This window comes from Centropristis striata, chromosome 5 (genome assembly GCF_030273125.1).
Source record: "Centropristis striata isolate RG_2023a ecotype Rhode Island chromosome 5, C.striata_1.0, whole genome shotgun sequence".
Classification (NCBI taxonomy): Eukaryota; Metazoa; Chordata; class Actinopteri; order Perciformes; family Serranidae; genus Centropristis; species Centropristis striata.
Genome location: NC_081521.1, coordinates 17,445,271 through 17,463,589, shown reverse-complemented (window position 1 = coordinate 17,463,589; position 18,319 = coordinate 17,445,271). Strand labels below are relative to the sequence as shown.

At 38.6% G+C, this 18,319-nt stretch overlaps 1 protein-coding gene across 2 annotated transcripts in view; it reads right to left on the bottom strand.

Moving 5' to 3' along the window:
* Positions 1-18,319, bottom strand: part of dnmt3bb.1 (DNA (cytosine-5-)-methyltransferase 3 beta, duplicate b.1) — a 61,131-nt gene that overhangs the window by 16,037 nt on the left and 26,775 nt on the right. For both annotated transcript variants that reach the window (XM_059332793.1, XM_059332794.1), the window contains exons 3-8: positions 12,481-12,631; positions 10,124-10,209; positions 8,876-9,013; positions 4,033-4,212; positions 1,560-1,718; positions 1,368-1,475 (exon numbers count right to left, since the gene is read on the bottom strand). In XM_059332793.1, coding sequence (XP_059188776.1) covers positions 1,368-1,475; positions 1,560-1,718; positions 4,033-4,212; positions 8,876-9,013; positions 10,124-10,209; positions 12,481-12,631 — 822 coding nt within the window. The remainder of the gene's footprint in view (positions 1-1,367; positions 1,476-1,559; positions 1,719-4,032; positions 4,213-8,875; positions 9,014-10,123; positions 10,210-12,480; positions 12,632-18,319) is intronic.

The following is an 18,319-nucleotide window of genomic DNA, read 5'->3' as shown; positions in this document are numbered from 1 at the left end:
TATGGTCCGTCGGAAAGTTCAAACTCTGGCTCTAATGTCTGTAGCATCAATATGATTGTGTTATTTGTCTGTTTTCCCAACATCAGACTCTTTCCAAAATATTTAAACATTGTATTAAAATATAGGATTCATATTTATTATTTGTGGCGCAGTCACAATATTATAATTTATAGAGTTTCCTTTAATAATCTCATTGTACAAGAACAAGAAGTGTTTGCTCCTCCTCAGTCCTCTCTCTGTCTTAATGCCAGCATGAGACTCTGATAGTGAGCAGGAATCCCTTCCAGACATGCATCTGTGTTTATTTTACTTGGCTACTGGTACTCACACACACACACACACACACACACACACTGTGGTGTAACATGCATTTTTATGCATGTTTACACCACAGCGTGTGTGTGTGTGTGTGTGTGTGTGTGTGTGCCGGTTTCACTTCCAGTCACTTCCAGCCGGTTCACTTCCAGTGAACCGGCGTGTTTTGGCAGGGAAACCACAGAGCGTGTTTTTACAGCAGACCTCAGATCTGAAACATAATCAGCCACTGAATCCTCCATGCAAGCAAGCACGTTCAGTACATAAGAGGAGACGAGGGCAGGTAAACTATCTGAGTCAGGTGAAGATGAAGTGACTTAAATCCAAAGGAACAGCTTTGTTGGTTAATTTCACGAAGCTGAAACTGAAGCTTTGTTTAGATGTGCTCGTAGATACCGAGGAGCTGCAGTATTCACCAAAACACAAGGGAGCGCCACAACCAAATGTTCAGCGAATAAGCAAAAAGGAGGAGAAAAAAAGTAGAGAGGGAAAGTGAAGCAGATGAGACTGCCTGAAGACCTCAAACCAGTCTGGGTTCACTTTTGAGTCTTTATGATGCATCAAACTAAATAAATTCAATAATAAAAAATAATTTGTGATTAAAAATGTATTACAACAGATCAAAAAGTTTTGATTTTCCATGTTTTTCTTGCTGTTGAAACTTTTGTATTTGTACTTATACTGTACATGTTTTTTTATCACAAATTTATTTTGTATTTTTGTATTTTGCAATTAAACATTTTTAAGTCAATTTTTATTTGCTCTCAAACCTATTTTTGTGATTGCAGTGTGGAAAGTTTTTCTGTGTGGTGGCGATCACCGACTGAAGGCCGTGTGACAGGTAAAGAGTCGTGCAAATATTCCCGCTCTTTCTTTCCTCCAGAGTGTATTTCAAACCTGCAGCCTGAATGTAGTTAGAAAAATTCAGGTGCACGACCAGACGCTGTGACAACTTTTGCTATGGACCCTTCATGCTCGCTGCAGAATCCTCTGTGAATCTGTTTTTCCTGTGACACTCCGCGACCGTAAACGTTCCCCGTGTGGACGCTTACCTCCAGAGCCTGGAAGATGGCCCTGCGGTACGAGGCCAGCTTGGTGTAGGACGCCTGGCTGAAGAACTTGGCGAAGGCTGTGATGGAGTCCAGTTTGTCGGCTGAAACCTGGAGAGAGAAGAAACAGAGTGAGACACATGTAACCCTCTCCGTCTCACGCTCTCTCCGTCAGTCTGATTTTTCCATCCTCACCTCAGAGAACTTGCCGTCTCCGAACCACTGCAGCCACCTCATGCCGTGGCTCGCCTGCCTCTTGCCGGTGGCGCGCCACGTCACCACAATGCCGGGCCACCAGGAGAAGCCTTTAATCTTCCCCCACACCAGCTCACCGATGCCAAAACCCTTGGTGTCCTAAAGGAGGGAGAGGAGAGGAGAAGAAAGGAGAGGAGAAGGTCACGGTCTCGTACGCTTGGACTAAAAATGTCTTGTGAACAGAGAGACACAAAGTAAACAGAGACATCAGAAAAGTTACTGCTCTCCTTTTCTCTGTCTGCAGGACAGAGGAGAGAGGAGAGGCTGGAAACATGACAATACTTCAATCTGACGATGTGGAGACAATATTTGTGAAACTTGTGGGCACATGTAAAAAAAAAAAAAATCAGACGAATTCAATGTGCGCCTTTATTATTATTTATAACTGTGCAGAAAAAAAGACATTCTAACCATGATTGTGTTGATTCACAGACCAGTTTTCCTACACGGAAATTTTATCAAGATTAATCAAGTTTTTAAGTGTTTGTCCACCTTCTGCTTCACTCATTTGCTCAGGTGTTTCTTTCATTTCTCCTGAAAAAAACATCAAACGTGCCTGATAAAACCACAATGTGCTCGTTCCCTCTCCCCCTCGCCTCCTGCTTTTCTTTACAGAATGGTGTGTGTGTGTGTGTGTGTGTGTGTGTGTGTGTGTGTGTGTGCGCGCTTCAGGAGCAGGTGGAGATTCTATGCTTGCAAACAAATCCCAGTTGAGCCCTGAGTGATGTGATCCTCCAGTCGCCTTAAGAGAGAAAACCCATTAAAGCTTTGTAATGGAGTCAGACTCTCTGAAGGAAGCTACGCTCCGCTGAGCTCTGCACACAGACGCACACACACACACACACACACAGGAGAAAAGAAGTGTGTGTGTGTGTGTGTGTGTGTGTGTGTTGTGAGAGAGTGTACACGAAGACCTGAGACATGCAGGAGGAAGATCTGTAGAAGTATGCATCACACACACACACTGCAGACTGGAGGTCGCCGTGACCTGAATGAAACCATTGATAGAGAGCAAACACAGCCCGACTGTGTGTGTGTGTGTGTGTGTGTGTGTGTGTGTGTGGCCACCTGCACTAACACAGTGCCAGGTGGAGCTCTGTGGTGTGTGAGGGGAGTTACCCTCCTCCTCTTTCAATCGCTGCCAAACCTCCACTTCCCCTTTTTAAAAAAAATCACTTTTTCTTTCCCTTTGCTCATCCTCCATACTTTTTCCAAGAGCACTTTCAAGCTGCATTTCTGTTTCTGTATAAACCTCGTCCACACGTATGTGTTTAACCCTCTGAACCCCAACATCGTACAAGGTTTTAAAAGATCGTCAAAAATACACAGTTTATCAGAATAAGAAACTATAAAAACAGACATTATCGCCAGAGTTTAAACTTTCAGACGGTCTTTTAACGTATCATCGCTTATGAAAGTTTCTGTTCGAAAAAGTGACCAAAACTTGTCTTAAAATGTTGATATTTCTGTCAGAATCACTTTATTCTACATGTGTTGTACAGCAGGCAGCCTTAAAAATGAGATCAATCTTTACTTCTGTCAGTGTAAACAAAAATCATAATGCAACTTTACTACAGGACTGCTACAAGACTCTGTTTAGTCGACAAATGGAAAATCTACTGGCAACAATTGAATCATTTTATCAACATCAAATAGCAGAAAAAAATCTGATTTATTGATTTTATCTGTTCTGCATGGTTGTAAACTAAATACTTTTGAGTTTAGGACTGCTGGTTGGACATCTGAAGTTTCATTTTAGACTCAAAATGTAAAAATGAATCAATAATAATAAAAGATAATAAATTAAGTTGCAGCCTTAAACACAGACTCACTGTGAGGCTCTACAAGATGAGCTGTTACCTGACAAAGCTGTAGCCAGATTGAATAAAATCCCCTTTCTCACGTGACAAATATTCACTGAAAATCTGTTTACACAGAGCAGAGAGGAGAGGACAGGAGAGGGGAGGCTGCAAGTGTCTCTTTTTTCTGATTTCTGACATTCTCTGTGTTATTCTGCACAAAGACATGTTTGAGTTGTTCCCACTTCTAGCCATGATTGTGCTGATTCCATGGAGCTGCAGGATTTATACATAGATTTTTTATAGATTTTATATGTTGCAGTGAAACACAAGGACACAGAGAGGAGAATATAAAAAGACCAAAAAACGTCCTGAAACAGCTCGTTGGGGTTCAGGGGGTTAAACACATGGTTTTGACTAAATTTCTTCTTTAAGGTTAGGGCAAAAAAGTTCCTGGTTAGACGTTACAAAAGATGATAAAAAAAGTAAATAAGTCAGGGCGCTGCTTCATGCTTTACACACTTCCACCTTCCACTTCGTTTATACTGACTACAGCCACTACAGGGCACATAAATATGACTTGTAATGAGCTGCTGTCAGTTCTCAGTTCTTACATTGTACTCCAGCTGGATCTCCGAGCTGGACGAGGTGCTGACGCTCTGGGCCGAGTCCTTGGAGTCTTGTTCCATCAGCTCCAGACGGGGAGCCTCGGGGACACCGCCGGACACAACCACGGCCGCCCGAGGACCCCCTGCTCCTCCAGCAGCTGCAAGGGCAGCAGGAGGCCTGTCACACTGATGAGAGACACACAGAGACGAGAGTTATTAGACTCAAAGGAACATTTGTGTGTTAGAAAAAGACACTCATACAGAGTGTTTTTGTTTGTGTCTTCTCAGCTCTTCACCTAAGGACAGGCTGCTATGAAAACATGCACAGACCAAATCACCACACACACACAGACACAGTCAGTCACACACACGCACGCGCACACAGTCAGTCACACACGCACGCACACAGTCTCACACACACACACACACACACACACACAGTCAGTCTCACACACACACACACACACACACACAGTCAGTCTCACACACACACACACACACACACAGTCAGTCTCACACACACACACACACACACACACACACACACACACACACACACACACACACACACACACACACACACACACACACACACCAAAAAATCAAACCAAACGCAGTCAGTGTAAATAAGGAACTCCACCTTCAACACACAATATATAATTTTCTACCACTGTATCCAAACAATAACAGAAGAGTTTGTGAAGCAGCTCCTCTCCTGGTGACGATTAATTCAGTGTTCATCATTCAGGAGGTTTTTAACAGGTTTTTAACATCCTCTGAGGTCTCCTCCTCTCCAAAACAATCACAGCTGCTAATTAAATCAGTAAAAACACTGAATGAAGCAGTTTTATGTTAAAAATCAGTGTTTCTCCAATTATGTTTGGTGGTTGAAGAAATGTTAACTTGCTTGTTTCTTTGATAACTTCAGATTGATACCTTCATCAGATATATTAGGTTCAAAATCATATACGCTCCAAAGGTGTATCATAAAAATGTGGCTGAAAACTGGAAAAAAAGTCAATTTATGAAGAAAACCACAACAGTGAAGCATGCACAAAGCTTGATTAAAATAACTATGTTTAAAAATTGTTGGAAACTTTTGGATGCAAGTATCTAACTCAATAAAATAAATAACAGTCAATTTTAGACATTTTAATGTAGAAAAGTACTTTATTATTTGGGTGCAGAACAGCATCATTTTGCAGCTTCATAAAGGAGCTACTAGCACTCTTATTTAGTTATTTTTTACTTCAGAATATTTATTTAACAGTAGCTGAAAAAACACTGACTTGCATGTTCTTTTGCAGATTTATTTTGGTGGAAAACTGCTTTTGATTTGCAAAACATTTGGAGTGAAACCACAGAGAAACACAAACAAGAAGGAAAAGACTAATCCTTCTTTTTTTCTCAACAGGTTCAATCTGCAGCAGCATTTTATTTGTTTTGCACATCGCTCCTTGACTCACAGGCTTTTTATGGAGATACCAGGATGTGGGGGAGAAAGTGAACTCACTGAACTGGAGTTTAATTTTCCACCGTGCTGCAAAAAGCGTGCACCACAAACTATACAGCCAGCAGAAGACAAGCATGCTGTGTTTAATCTGGCCGAGGAGGCACAGGCCTGTTTGGATTATTTCAACATTTGGTAAATTAGAATAATTCCTGAGGAAACTGATTTAAATTAGGAGCACAAACAAGGAGGGAGGTAAGTTTGTTTTTAAAATAAACACCACAGTGTTTCAGGCTGATTTAATTCATTAATTACACATTTGAAAAATCTCTGCATGTGTCAGAAAGTAAAACACAACCTAACTGAATTTATGCTAAAATGACTGTTTTTGTCAATGGAGTCTGGTTGAAGAGAGCATAATTAACAGCTTCACTTCCCTGTTGCAAATACCTGTCTGACAGCAAGATGAAGTGGTGATAATAAAAGCCAAAATAAACTTTATAGTCATATACCACTTCTATATTTAAATATTTATTCATTGATGTTCATACTACTACATGCAACAATTTATTTAACCTATTTAACATGCTAAAGTATATTTTCTCCAATGTGCAAAATCTGTAAAATTACTCTAAAAGTACTCTCAGGAAAACAAACAAAAACAAAAATAAATTAATAATAATTGCCAAATAGCAGAAATGTATGTGTATAATGTGTTAAGAATATATGTATGGGTCTTATTTTTTATATTCCTATTCTGTTTTCTATATCTATGTGTCTGTAACTTGAGGTGCTGTGCAGACTAAATTTCCCCACTGCGGATAACTAAAGTCTGATCTTATCTTATCTTATAACAAGGATTCTGAAATGTCTAGGGGAAAATTTCTGCCACCAATTAACAGCCAATTAAGCTAATTAGGAATAAAAAATAAAATAAATCTGTTGAATTTCTTTCAATCAAATTACCGAATTTAGTCTCAGGATACAACTAAAATGACTGTTTTTCTCAATGGAGTCTGGTAGAAGAGAGCATAATTAATAACTTCATTCCTGCTGTAAAGGCCTGTCAGAAGGCAAGGTAAAGCAGTGAAATGTGATGAATAAAGCGTACATTTTAACCCCTTAGCGTTCGTGCATATTAACCATAGACTGTATATAAATAATGGACGTAGTCACTGTGACGTCACCCATTGGTTTGTGGACTGCCCGTTGGAAGCCTCGAGTTCAGCGTTATACGCCATCTTGTTTCCGATACGCGGAGCAGACCATAATTGGACTGTGGAGGAGCGCGAGGGATCTGACGACACTGACTACAGCCTCTCTACACCGGCAACCTGACTAAGAGAAGCCGCTGCTAATTCATGTTAGCATTAATTGGAGCATTAACTGGGATGTTAGTTTTGGCTAGCAAAAAACAAAAACAAAATGTATCTTTCTTACCTCAGAAAACTGAGCAGCGACTCCTTGGAGTGTCTGTTAGTCCAACCAAACGCTGAACAAGACATTTTTACTGAACAAAACGTTCAAATAAACTGTCATTAAGTGAAAATACAGTGTGAAAGGGTCAAAGCTATGAGACCAGATCGGTAAACGTCCTCTTTTCTATCTATATAACGTTATATATAACTTTATTGACACGTTTCCATGGATACGCATTGCTCTGCTTCTCTCCTGGTGACGGCTCGCCTTGTCAGTGACCTGTCAATCAAAGCTAGAAACGCCCCAAATCATCTATATAATCTTCTAAATGGGGCCATTATTAGAACTATTGACATCAAATTGTCTTGAAGAAGATTTTTTACTAGCGATTGAGACCATAATGTTGTCCCTGAAAATTTTTTCTGAGGTAATAAATCAAGTGAGAACTTTTCAAATTTAGCACTGAAATGAATGGGCAGATTTCTTTTGCAGCCAAACTTAGCACCCCCTACTGGAATTTTCGCTGAATTGCAGGCTTAATGCACTTCCCGGTTGGCCTCCATGCTCAGACACGGAGATTGCCGCCTGATATTAACCTTGAAACGCCTGTTAAATACATAACCAAAGTAAATATAAAGTTGTTCTTGAATAGTTTGGAATATATCTGGTTTTGGTCACATTTGAAAGGTAACACTCTGAATTTATTCCCAAAGAGTAGGAATAACTGTCAGTGCTGCTGTTATTAGGTGATGGAAGTTGAAACCCACTGAATTTTTACATTTTTTTTATTGTCCGCCTAAATATTTTTGGTAAACTCAGGCCTGCAGATCATTACAGCTGGGACTTATGAGCTGGAAAACACAATGGGGTCAAAGTATAAAATATTACTTACTCCCAGTTCAAAGTTGATGAAGATATCTAAAAAAAAAAGGCTATTTTACACAGGTTTTTATATTTATATAGTAAGAATTATGATTATGTATCTATGGAGACTCCGATAGCATCCTTGGTTACCATGGTGACAGACCAAATGTCCAACCTACTGTCATCATTCTGGGCTCTAATGAAAGGTGAAACTTTGAGGAATTACATCCGATATCCACATTTACTGTCAGCATTACTGACACAGAAAAAAACTAATTAAATAAAATTAGATTCTTCATTTCCCCCAGTCAGAAGAGACATCAAGGCGCTGGAACAAGTTGCTGGAGGTCATGTGGTTCAAATGTTGCCAACCATTACCAGGTTTTTTGAGATCGCCCAAAACTTGCATCTTATTGGTATGAAATGCACAAGTGTCTGGAAACTGTATTTCGTATTGTTATCCCATTTGGTGTTCTGACAGTGTACTTAAGCATTTGTCTGCTGTAGACTGGATATTGATTGTTGGAGGGAACTTTAAGGTTAATAACTCTTAAAGTAATAAAGAATATTGATTGTTGGAGGGAAGGAAGCCCTGGCTGGTGGTTAAAACCAGATGCCCCAACTTTGAAAGATTGGAGAAACCGACATTCTCTAGAAAAATGTAATCAGGGAAATCTGAAGGATTGTGGTCAAAATGGGTCCAGTACATGAAACCAAGGAGACCGGATCTGCTTTAGTTAGCATTAAACTAAGTAAAGTGCTGAAGAGACTATTGTTGTTGTTTTTTAAGAAGATCTACTCATTGACCCGAGTCAGTGTGACATGTTTTGTTCAGCTGTTCATAGTTTGATTAACATTAAAGTAAAATAAAAATAAAAAGGGAAAGCAACTGATGAAAGAAAAGCTTAGTACATCTGTTGGATTGGTGTTTGTATCAAGATGTATTTACTGTATATTATTATATATATTGCCTGATGAAAATTCTATGTACCAAATCGTCTTTTCAACTCCTGGACTTTGTCTGACTTTTCTAATAAAAAAATAAAAAAATTTAAAAAATGCTTGAAAAGTTCAACTTCCTTGTTAGCGATTTCTTTCCTGTGAGTGAGTGTTTACCGGTGGCATGCTGTGCTCCTGCTTGCGGCTCTGTCTACGAGGTTTGTTGTGTGGGTGTGGTGTCAGTCCGGCCTGGAAGATGGTCCGGGGCCGAGGCGTCTGTCTCAGACCCAGCTGAGACGCTCCGGCAGCTTTCTCCTGCAAAAACACTCAGAATTAATTTAATGAATCAACTTTCCCCTGAAAAGAAGATTTATTAACCCACAGTATGTCAGGTTGGGGAACTGTGTTTCTGGGACATTAATGAGCAGCACAGGGGCTCCACAAGGCACTGTTCTGGCTCCATTCCTGTTCACACTGTACACAGCGGACTTCAAATACAACTCTGAGTCCTGCCACATCCAGAAGTACTCCGACGACACTGCTATTGTGGCGTGTATCAGGAATTGACAGGAATCTGAATATAGGGATCTGATAAAAGCCTTCAGTGACTGGAGTCACAAGAACTATCTCCTACTGAACACCTCAAAGATGGATCCATCTCCTGTCACTGCTTAATTTGGTGTCACTCCACAGGCTATGAATTTAAGTAATTGTAATGTGGTGGCCTTTTGTACACTACTGGCCAGACGTTTGATCCTGTTCAGATGGAAAGACCCTCTTCCCCTTTCATATTCCCACTGGATTAGAGAGACTGTGCAACATCCATAACTAGAAAAAATAAGATACTCTCTCCATGGGTCTGTTTTGAAATTCAACCTGGCAGCCTTTCTTGGCCTTTGTGGATCAAATGGAAGCAAAAAATGTAACCCTGTAAGACATGTGAACCCCCTTCTTGTATTGTTACATAGGTTTTTACTGTCTCTGCTACATTTGTTTACATGACTCACCTTATCAACAATTACATAAAATGACTATCTTTGATTTAGTGGCCCAGGTCTGGTGGGTGGGATGGTGACCAGGGATTAGTTACTGTCTGCATCATGTTTGTATTTTGTATTCTGCATATACTGAAAATCTCAAATATAAAGACCTTGTTCAAAAAAAGATGTTTGAGTCCATCTTGAAAACCGGATCATCTGCTACACAAAACCTTTATGGACCAAAAAAACAGCAGTGGACGGCTCCTCTCTCCGTTGCAGGACGGAGAGATTCAAAAGATCATTCGCTCCTACAGCCATCAGACTGCCTCATTCTTCAAGAGATTCTACCAGACTAACTGAATTTACCCTCAGGGATAAATAAAGTAATTTTGATTGTGAATTTGAAGTTCAGTGTGTGTGTGTGTGTGTGTGTGTGAGGTGGTACCTCGCTGTAGGAGTCCCAGGTCGTTTCCTCCTCCTCGGACTTCTTCCTGCTCCTCTTCCTGTTTCCCCGTGAACACTGGTTATCATCTGAGAGCAGACGGAGCAACAGAAGGGTCAACAGATGGACGGGAAAAAAAATCAATATTTACGAGACAGAAAATATCAGGACAGCTTCATCTGTTTTTTTGTCTCTAATTCATCATTTTTTTGTTTGTTTTAACATTCTTTCTTCTTTTATTTATTACTAATACATTTACAAAGACTGTAATTTAGCATTTACAATGTGAAATTATGACATTTTATAAACAAAAACGCATTTTCATCTTGGATCAATTCAAGATGAAAATGCTCTAGCCAGTTTTAGGTCATTTTTGTTATACAAAATAGAGACAAAGAAATATTTTTAAATGGCAAAAAAATATGTAAAATACTTTTAAAATGTGTGAAACATGTTTAGTCTTTTATTGTTTTTTTTATTGTAGAAAAAATATGTAAAATGTTCTAAAACATGTATAAAATTTACAAAAAAGTGTGAAGAAATCTTCAGAAATAAACGTGCATTAATGTGCTGGTTGATGTAATCATATATATTTTATATAATAATTCACATTTTTCTGGGCAGCTTGAAGGCATTATGGACAGAATAATATAATTGATTTTATTGATTACATTTTGTATTATTAAAAAAAATGCAAATCTAAAAGTCAATAAATACGGAAAAAATTATAAAGTTAAGCGGCATTAATCATGTAATTAAAATGAAATAGATGTACTCAAATCCAAACGTTTTCGTTTGGTCGAAGTAAGAATGTTTTAGTGACATCATTCTTTCTTTCGGTATGTTCATTTAAATCAATGACCAAAAGTCACACAATAACACAAACAAACTAACGGATCGATGCAGCAGAAAACCAGGAACTCCTGTGTTCTTTACAAGGTTATTATAGTTAACGAAAACTAAAAAATTGAAAAAACTGTTTCGTTTACTGAAATAAAAATAAAAATACGCTTTTAAGTAAACAATAACTAACTGAAACTGTTCAGTTCAGTTCAGGTCTTTATTTTCCCTTGAAGGGGAAATTTGATTTACAGAAGGGGGCAAAAAGAAAAACACAAGACAACATAAAGAGGACATGGGACATTAATCACAGCTACAGCAAACAACCAACCAAAAAATGTAAAGTAAAAGTATTAAGCCATTGAAATAGTAGTCACAGTAAAGTGCTGCTAGTAAAGTGCTGCTGAGCAGTGCAATCAAAAGTGCAAATTAAGTGCATTTATTGCACTTGGAACAAAGGAAAATTTAAACCTATTGGTTTTTACCCTGGGGGACCTGTATCTCTGCCCAGAAGGGAGAAGAACGAATTCCTCCAAGAGCGGGTGGTCAAAGCTGGCCAGGATCGACCGTGCCCTCCACAAAACTGGTGAAAATCATGGTGAAAATGTCCTTTGTTTTCGTCTTTTTTGTTTTTTTCATACATAATCCATAATCCATCCATGTCATGGCACCATATTGGCTGTAAAGAGCAACTTCTAAACTTTCAGAAACCGTTGGATTATTTCCGACAGCGTAAACAGTATGTTGTGCTTTCACTGTGTGCAAGTGCTGTCACTGTGTGCACGTGAAAGTCTTCAATTCAGTCATGATTTTACAATCATATATTTTTTTGAACATGCAGGAACCAGAATTTAAAACACCCGGAACTTTAAGAGTTATTAACCTTATTGGAGCTGAGATACATAAGCCAAAGGAAATAAAGGCAAAATTTATCGTGACCTCTTTGAATTTATCGTGACCTCTTGCATCCAACAAATACCTTATTACAAAAAAATAAAACTAACACTAAAACTAATAAAAACTAAACTAAAACTAGCAAACTCACTCTAAAAACTAATTAAAACTAACTGAATTTGAAAACAAAAAATTCACAACGAAATTAAAACTAAAACTAATGAAAAATGTAAAACTATTATAACCTTGATTCTGTAAGCTAAAGTTACTGTTTTTGTCAATGGAGTCTGGTGGCTTTGAAGAGATCTATACGTTCTGCTGCAGACGGAGCCGCAGCAAAAGCAAATTTAGCCACTGAAGAAAGAAATCATCATCAGATAAAGTATATGCTATATTTATAATATTTTCACCGCTTTACCAGCCCTTTGCGACGGGAAACTGGAGCTGTTTTCTATGATATCTTCAAAGCCACCAGACTCCATTGAAAAAAACAGAAATTTTACCTGGCAGTTATTTGGATTATTATGTAACTTTAATATACTGCTCTGTGTGTGTGTGTGTGTGTGTGTGTGTGTGTGTGTGTGTGTGTGTGTGTGTGTGTGTGTGTGTGTGTGTGTGTGTGTGACCTTGAGGCGAGGCGGCGTCTCCGTTCTGCTTGGGGCTGAAAGGGGAGGGCGGCTCGGCTGCAGACAGAGGGCTGTTCTCATTGGTCAGCTCCACTCCGCTGTCGTTTTCTGATAGGCCCTCAGCTGGGGGCTTGTCTCCGTTCACCGGCGCCTGAAGACCGAAGCAGACAGAGAGAACAACTTTTAATCTAAAACCAGCTGTGAGTTTTACTGTGAAGCTGCTCAGATTGTCAGAACAACTGATTCATTGATTGGTTCACTGATGAGGAGTGGTTGATGTGTGGGGGAGAAAACTGAAGATATAAACAACCCTAAATGAAGATAAAGGTGTGAAGAGTGAACACCAATTGAAGAGAAGGGGAGGAGCAGAAACTATGATTCATAAAGTGCATTTCCGCAAAACAAAATTCATGATTTCTCAAGAATGAAGCTCAAAACCCTCACTGGCAGGTTTACTCCTCCGAAGCTCAACGAGCTGTTTCAGGACGTTTTCTTGTTCTTTTTACATTTTACTCCCTGTGTCCTTGTTTTTCACTGCAACATATAAAATCTCTATAAATCTACAAGTGGAACTACAACTCTATGGAATCAGCACAAGCATGGCTAGAAATGAGAACAACTCAAACATGTCTTTGTGCAGAAGTCAGAAAAAAAGAAAATCAAATTGATTAAAATGGAATTTATATATAAAAACATTTCCAAGTGTCATGAATTTTCTAATTAAAAAAAAGACACAAAATTACCAAAAATGTCACAAAATGACAGAAAAGTAACAAAATAACAAAAAATATTTAAAATTATATTATTTTAAAAGACACAAATTACCAAAAAGACATAAAATGGTAAAAAGACACAAAATTATTTAAAATATATATCAATAATAACAGCAAAACCAGTTTTCTCCACATATTTAAGTATTGCCATGTTTCCAGCCTCTCCTCTCTTGTCCTCTCCTCTCTGCTCTGTGTAAACAGATTTTCAGTGAATATTAGATAATTAGATAATTAGTCAGGATGTGTTATCATACAGAGTGAAGCGTGGCGTCTCTTACAGGTTTGATACCAGCTATTATTCTGTCACATGATCTTTAATCACAAACGATCCGCCGACCTGCATGACTCCGAGCTTTGTGTGCAACCTTTTGGATCACGGCTCCCAACGCTGAACATCCCACATGTTCTAATCTTTTGAGCACAATCAACCTGAGATCTGCCAGGACCTTCTGACGGCTTTCCAACTGGGTCACCTGGGGAATCTCCACGTTTAGACTTATTAAACCAGTTCGTCTCCCGTTTATGCATCACTGAGTCAGACGGCAGTTATAGTCATGGCTGTTTTAAGGTTTTCTGTGCATGAAATTTTGCATTTAGTTCAAGCAAAGTTTTTTGTTGACCAAACAAACTGCTGCTGATAAGAAGAATTACTTTAAACCAGCAGCTGCAGGGCATGAACGTCTCTCTGAATCAACCCTGCCCTTTCCTCTGGGTGTTGTTTTTATTAATGATCACATTTATCAGAAATAAGGTGTGCACTCGGAGCTAATTTATTACCAAAAACCGACATGTTGGGGGCTGCCAGGTGCCCCTGCGTGTCCATCTGACTGCACCAGGTGACTCAACACAAACACCAGCAGTGACTCATCAGGTGGCTTGGAGGTGAGCAGGAGAGCGTTAATTACAGTTTCTCTCTGTACTGCTTCATCTCTCAGCTCATCGGAGGTGAAGGAGAGGCGCCGCCGCTGCAACCGCCACGGCGTGAACCCTGCCGGCCGCGTTTCCAACCTGTCAGTTGTGTTCCTGTTTGGACTTGAATCGTATTATCTCATGTTAAAAGTACTGATTCCAACTAATCCGTCCTTTCTGCCCACTCAGATTAGAGAACAAAACATGTACAGATGCTTTAGTGCTCAGGTAACACCTTGAGAGATTAATGTGTGTGTGTGCGTGTGCGTGTGCGTATGTGTCAGTACATTTACCTAAAATCTTTTGCAGCTTGGTGTCTCTCAATTTGTAATAACGCCACTTTTTATGACGCACAAATTTCAGATGCAGGGCAGAAAGTGATAAATCCTGAAGACACTAAACCTGAAAATAATAATAAAAATATCCATGTAAAAGATATATCGATATACTTTTTAATGTGATATGGAATTAGACCATATCGCATGTATCGATAGTTATTTTTCTTTTTTTAAATATATTTATTTTGGAAAAAGATTGGCCTATTTTATTTCATAGGCTATTTTAATTTAAGGAATTTTTTTTATTTAAATGTGCACTTTATGGAGCTTTGATTTGAAAAAAAGGTACTCCTGTTATACAGTATTTATGTTCACTTAAATAAACAATTTTAATAAAATTACTTGTGACATGTCATTTTTGGCTTTGACTTTGACTGAACATTTGCTCTCACTTTGCAATAAAAATATCAGGATATATAACGTATATAGATATTCAGCCTAAATATATATGGATACGACTTTGGTCCATATCGCCCAGCCCTAATATTTTTATCAAAATGTATCACCCTGTGTAAACAACCTGCAGTTCTGTCTGAAAAAAACAGTTTTCTCTACATATTGAAGTCTTGTCATGTTTCCAGCCTCTCCTGTCCTCTCCTCTCTGCTCTGTGTAAACAGATTTTCAGTGAATATTTGTCATGTGACCGTTGGTCTCAGCAGAATCAATCATGTCTTCACAGTGTCTCTGAGGAGCAGAATTTAATGTTTTTAACAGGATCTGGTTCGTGCAAACGCTTTATTTTTAATGACACATGAAGAATAAAGAGATTTTGACACAAATATCAACATTTTAAGCTTCATTTGGGCACTTTTAGAACTGAATGGATCGTAGGTCCGTTGGAAAGTTCAAACTCCAACGATAATGTCAGTTTTCACAAGTTCTTTCTACGATAAATGCTGGATTTTTGGTAATCTTTTTGAAGAAAAAATAAGTAAGAGAGCATTCTGTTTTATATCTGTTCTCTGTAAAAACATGCTGAGGCTCCGAGTCCAGCTCTTATAATAGTCTTTAAAACATCATGTTGGATAAAGTGTTGCTGACATTATTAATGATTCAAACCTGCAGGAAAAACGACGCGAGACATAAAGGTCACATACAATTATCCTCCATGACACGACAAGTCAAAATGATCCCGACAGGCCGACATACAATCACAGTTAAAAACTCAAACTATGCCTTTAAATTATGTCAGCCTGTGGGTTTTTGTAAGCTACAAAAATAGCACTAAAGCTAAATATAAGTGAGTGAATATGTGGTTTCTCATATTAAAACTATCTAAAAATAATGTGGGATTCTATTCTCACCCACAACGAGTCTTTATTTTATAATAATAACGGTGATCTGGAGCAGCAGAGAGAGAGAGATGGTGAGAGAGAGCGAGCAGCTGTGCAGCAGATGGAAAACTGTGAGATTGTGCTGACTTTTTATCGGAGGCTGCTTGTGATTGTTAACCGTCATAAAACAGGGAATGCGTGTGGTGTGTGAGTGTGTCTGCAATGCCAAATTTTCCCTATAACAACAAGTGAACTCTGTGAACTCAAAGCGTGCGCTCAAGATGGGAGAGAGAGAGAGAGAGAGAGAGAGAGAGAGAGAGAGAGAGAGAGAGAGAGAGAGAGAGAGAGAGAGAGAGAGAGAGAGAGAGAGAGAGAGAGAGAGAGAGAGAGAGAGGCAGAGACAGAGACAGAGACAGAGACAGAGAGAGAGAGAGAGAGACAGAGAGAGACAGAGAGAGACAGAGAGCGAAAGAGGAAACAGGTCAACAGGGTCGCTGAAAACAGTGTAATAATGCTGTTCGGGACATAATCGTGGACAGAAAATCATGCATAAGTTGAAATTCGTCTTTAAGCTGCAGCATATATTACTGTTTATCACCCGGGGCAATTTATTAGTTCACTACAAAAAGATTTAACAAGCTGCTCCTGGAAAAAACTCAATTAATATTATAGAAAAAAGGGAGAAAGAGTCCAACAAATGTTGTCAAAAATACAATTAAATGTATTTTCATCAAAAAAAGAGAAATCCAATGAACCCTCATATTTGAAAAGCTGGAATCAGAGGATGTTTGGCATTTTTAGTCATTAATAGATTACTTAAAACAAGAAAATGTTAATTTTCTGTTGACAATTTAACAAATTCACCCATTTGATGATTTCAGCACATAAGTCAAAATCTCAAAAACCTTCTGGATCAACAGATATCCAATTTCCTCATGCTGGAGGGTGTATTTTAATCCATATACATTTGTTTTTGTTGAGTTATGCAACATTAGAGTAGCATGGATGGATTAGTGAACTTGCCTTAATCTGCAAGACGTCACTGGGAGATGATCAAAATGACCAAAAACAAAACATAAAACAACTACAAAGTGATGCCAAACAGCTGCAAAGAGACACAATACAGCTATGGCAGAGGCACAATACAGAGGCACAAAATAACTTCAAAAAGACACAGAACAACTGCAAAGAGACTAAATTATGTAAGAAGTATCGTATCTTTATTCAAGATAAAGACATAAAAAATACCCCAGGGTGTTAATGTAAATAGGCTTACTAATTAGTAGTAGATTAAGGTAATACACTGCAATACAAGCACCAATGTTCATTGCATATTTTTTATACCTTTTTAATCACACTGGTTACACAAATTCTATAACTGCAGTCATTTATTCATTTAAAATCATAATATGACATGCAGCAGGAGTGCAGCGGCCGGGATGCGAACCGGCGTCCCATATTTTAAAATGCATTAAATAGCAATGCACTTAACTATTCGACTATCTTAACATTGCTATGCCACAAAGAGTATTTATACTATATAAAATATATCCCGCTAATATAAAATTAGAAAAAAATCTAAGATGACTATTTTTAGGATTACTTCAGATTAATTATACATAAATATGCTGGCGTCTTTAATAGGTAACCATTCAAATAGCTGGCTAATATGATAAATTGGTGTATTTTAAGAGAGAAGCAGTTTCACAAACAGACAATACCCTCCCCTATGGAGCGCTCAAAAACGGCATCAGTCATTTGATTGGTCCACTCTCTAGCTATCTCCCTATTGGCCGGTGAGAAACACTATTTATTTATAAGCTCAGGGGAGGGACATCTTCAGTCCATAGACTGTATATAAATAATGGACGTAGTCACCGTGACGTCACCCCTTGTTAGTGACCTGTCAATCAAAGGTAGCCATGCCCCAAATCATACGATTCTTTATCTTCTATTTTCTTCTAAATGGGGCCCATTATTAGAACTATTGACATCAAATTGTCTTGAAGATGATTTTTTTTACTAGCGACTGAGACCATAGTGTTGTCCTGAAAAAAATTTCTGAGGTAATAAATCAAGTCAGAAGTTTTCAAATTTTGCACTGAAATGAATGGGCAGATTTTTTTTGCAGCCAAACGTAGCACACCCTGCTGGAATTTTCGGTAGATTGCAGGCTTAATGCACTTCCTGGTTGGCCTCCATGCTCAGACACGGAGATTGCCGCCTGCTTCAGTCTGAGTTGTTACCTCGGCCTGAGAGGACGTGCTGGTTCTGAGTGAGAGCACAAAAGTTTTGAGAGCGCAGACTTCAGACCTGATCACAGGACATATTTGAGTGCGATCGAAATGTTTGTGTCCAAGAAGAAGAAATGTGAGCACAAGCATGTGATTTTTGAGTTCAAGCAAACATTTTGAAAGAAAGCAGCAGAAATCTGAGTGCGAGCACAAAATGTGAGCATGAGAAGGAGCTGTTCCACTGAAAAGGAATAAAATCATGCTCTCAAACTCAAAATCTACTCTCTTAAATAAAGATAGGATATTTCTT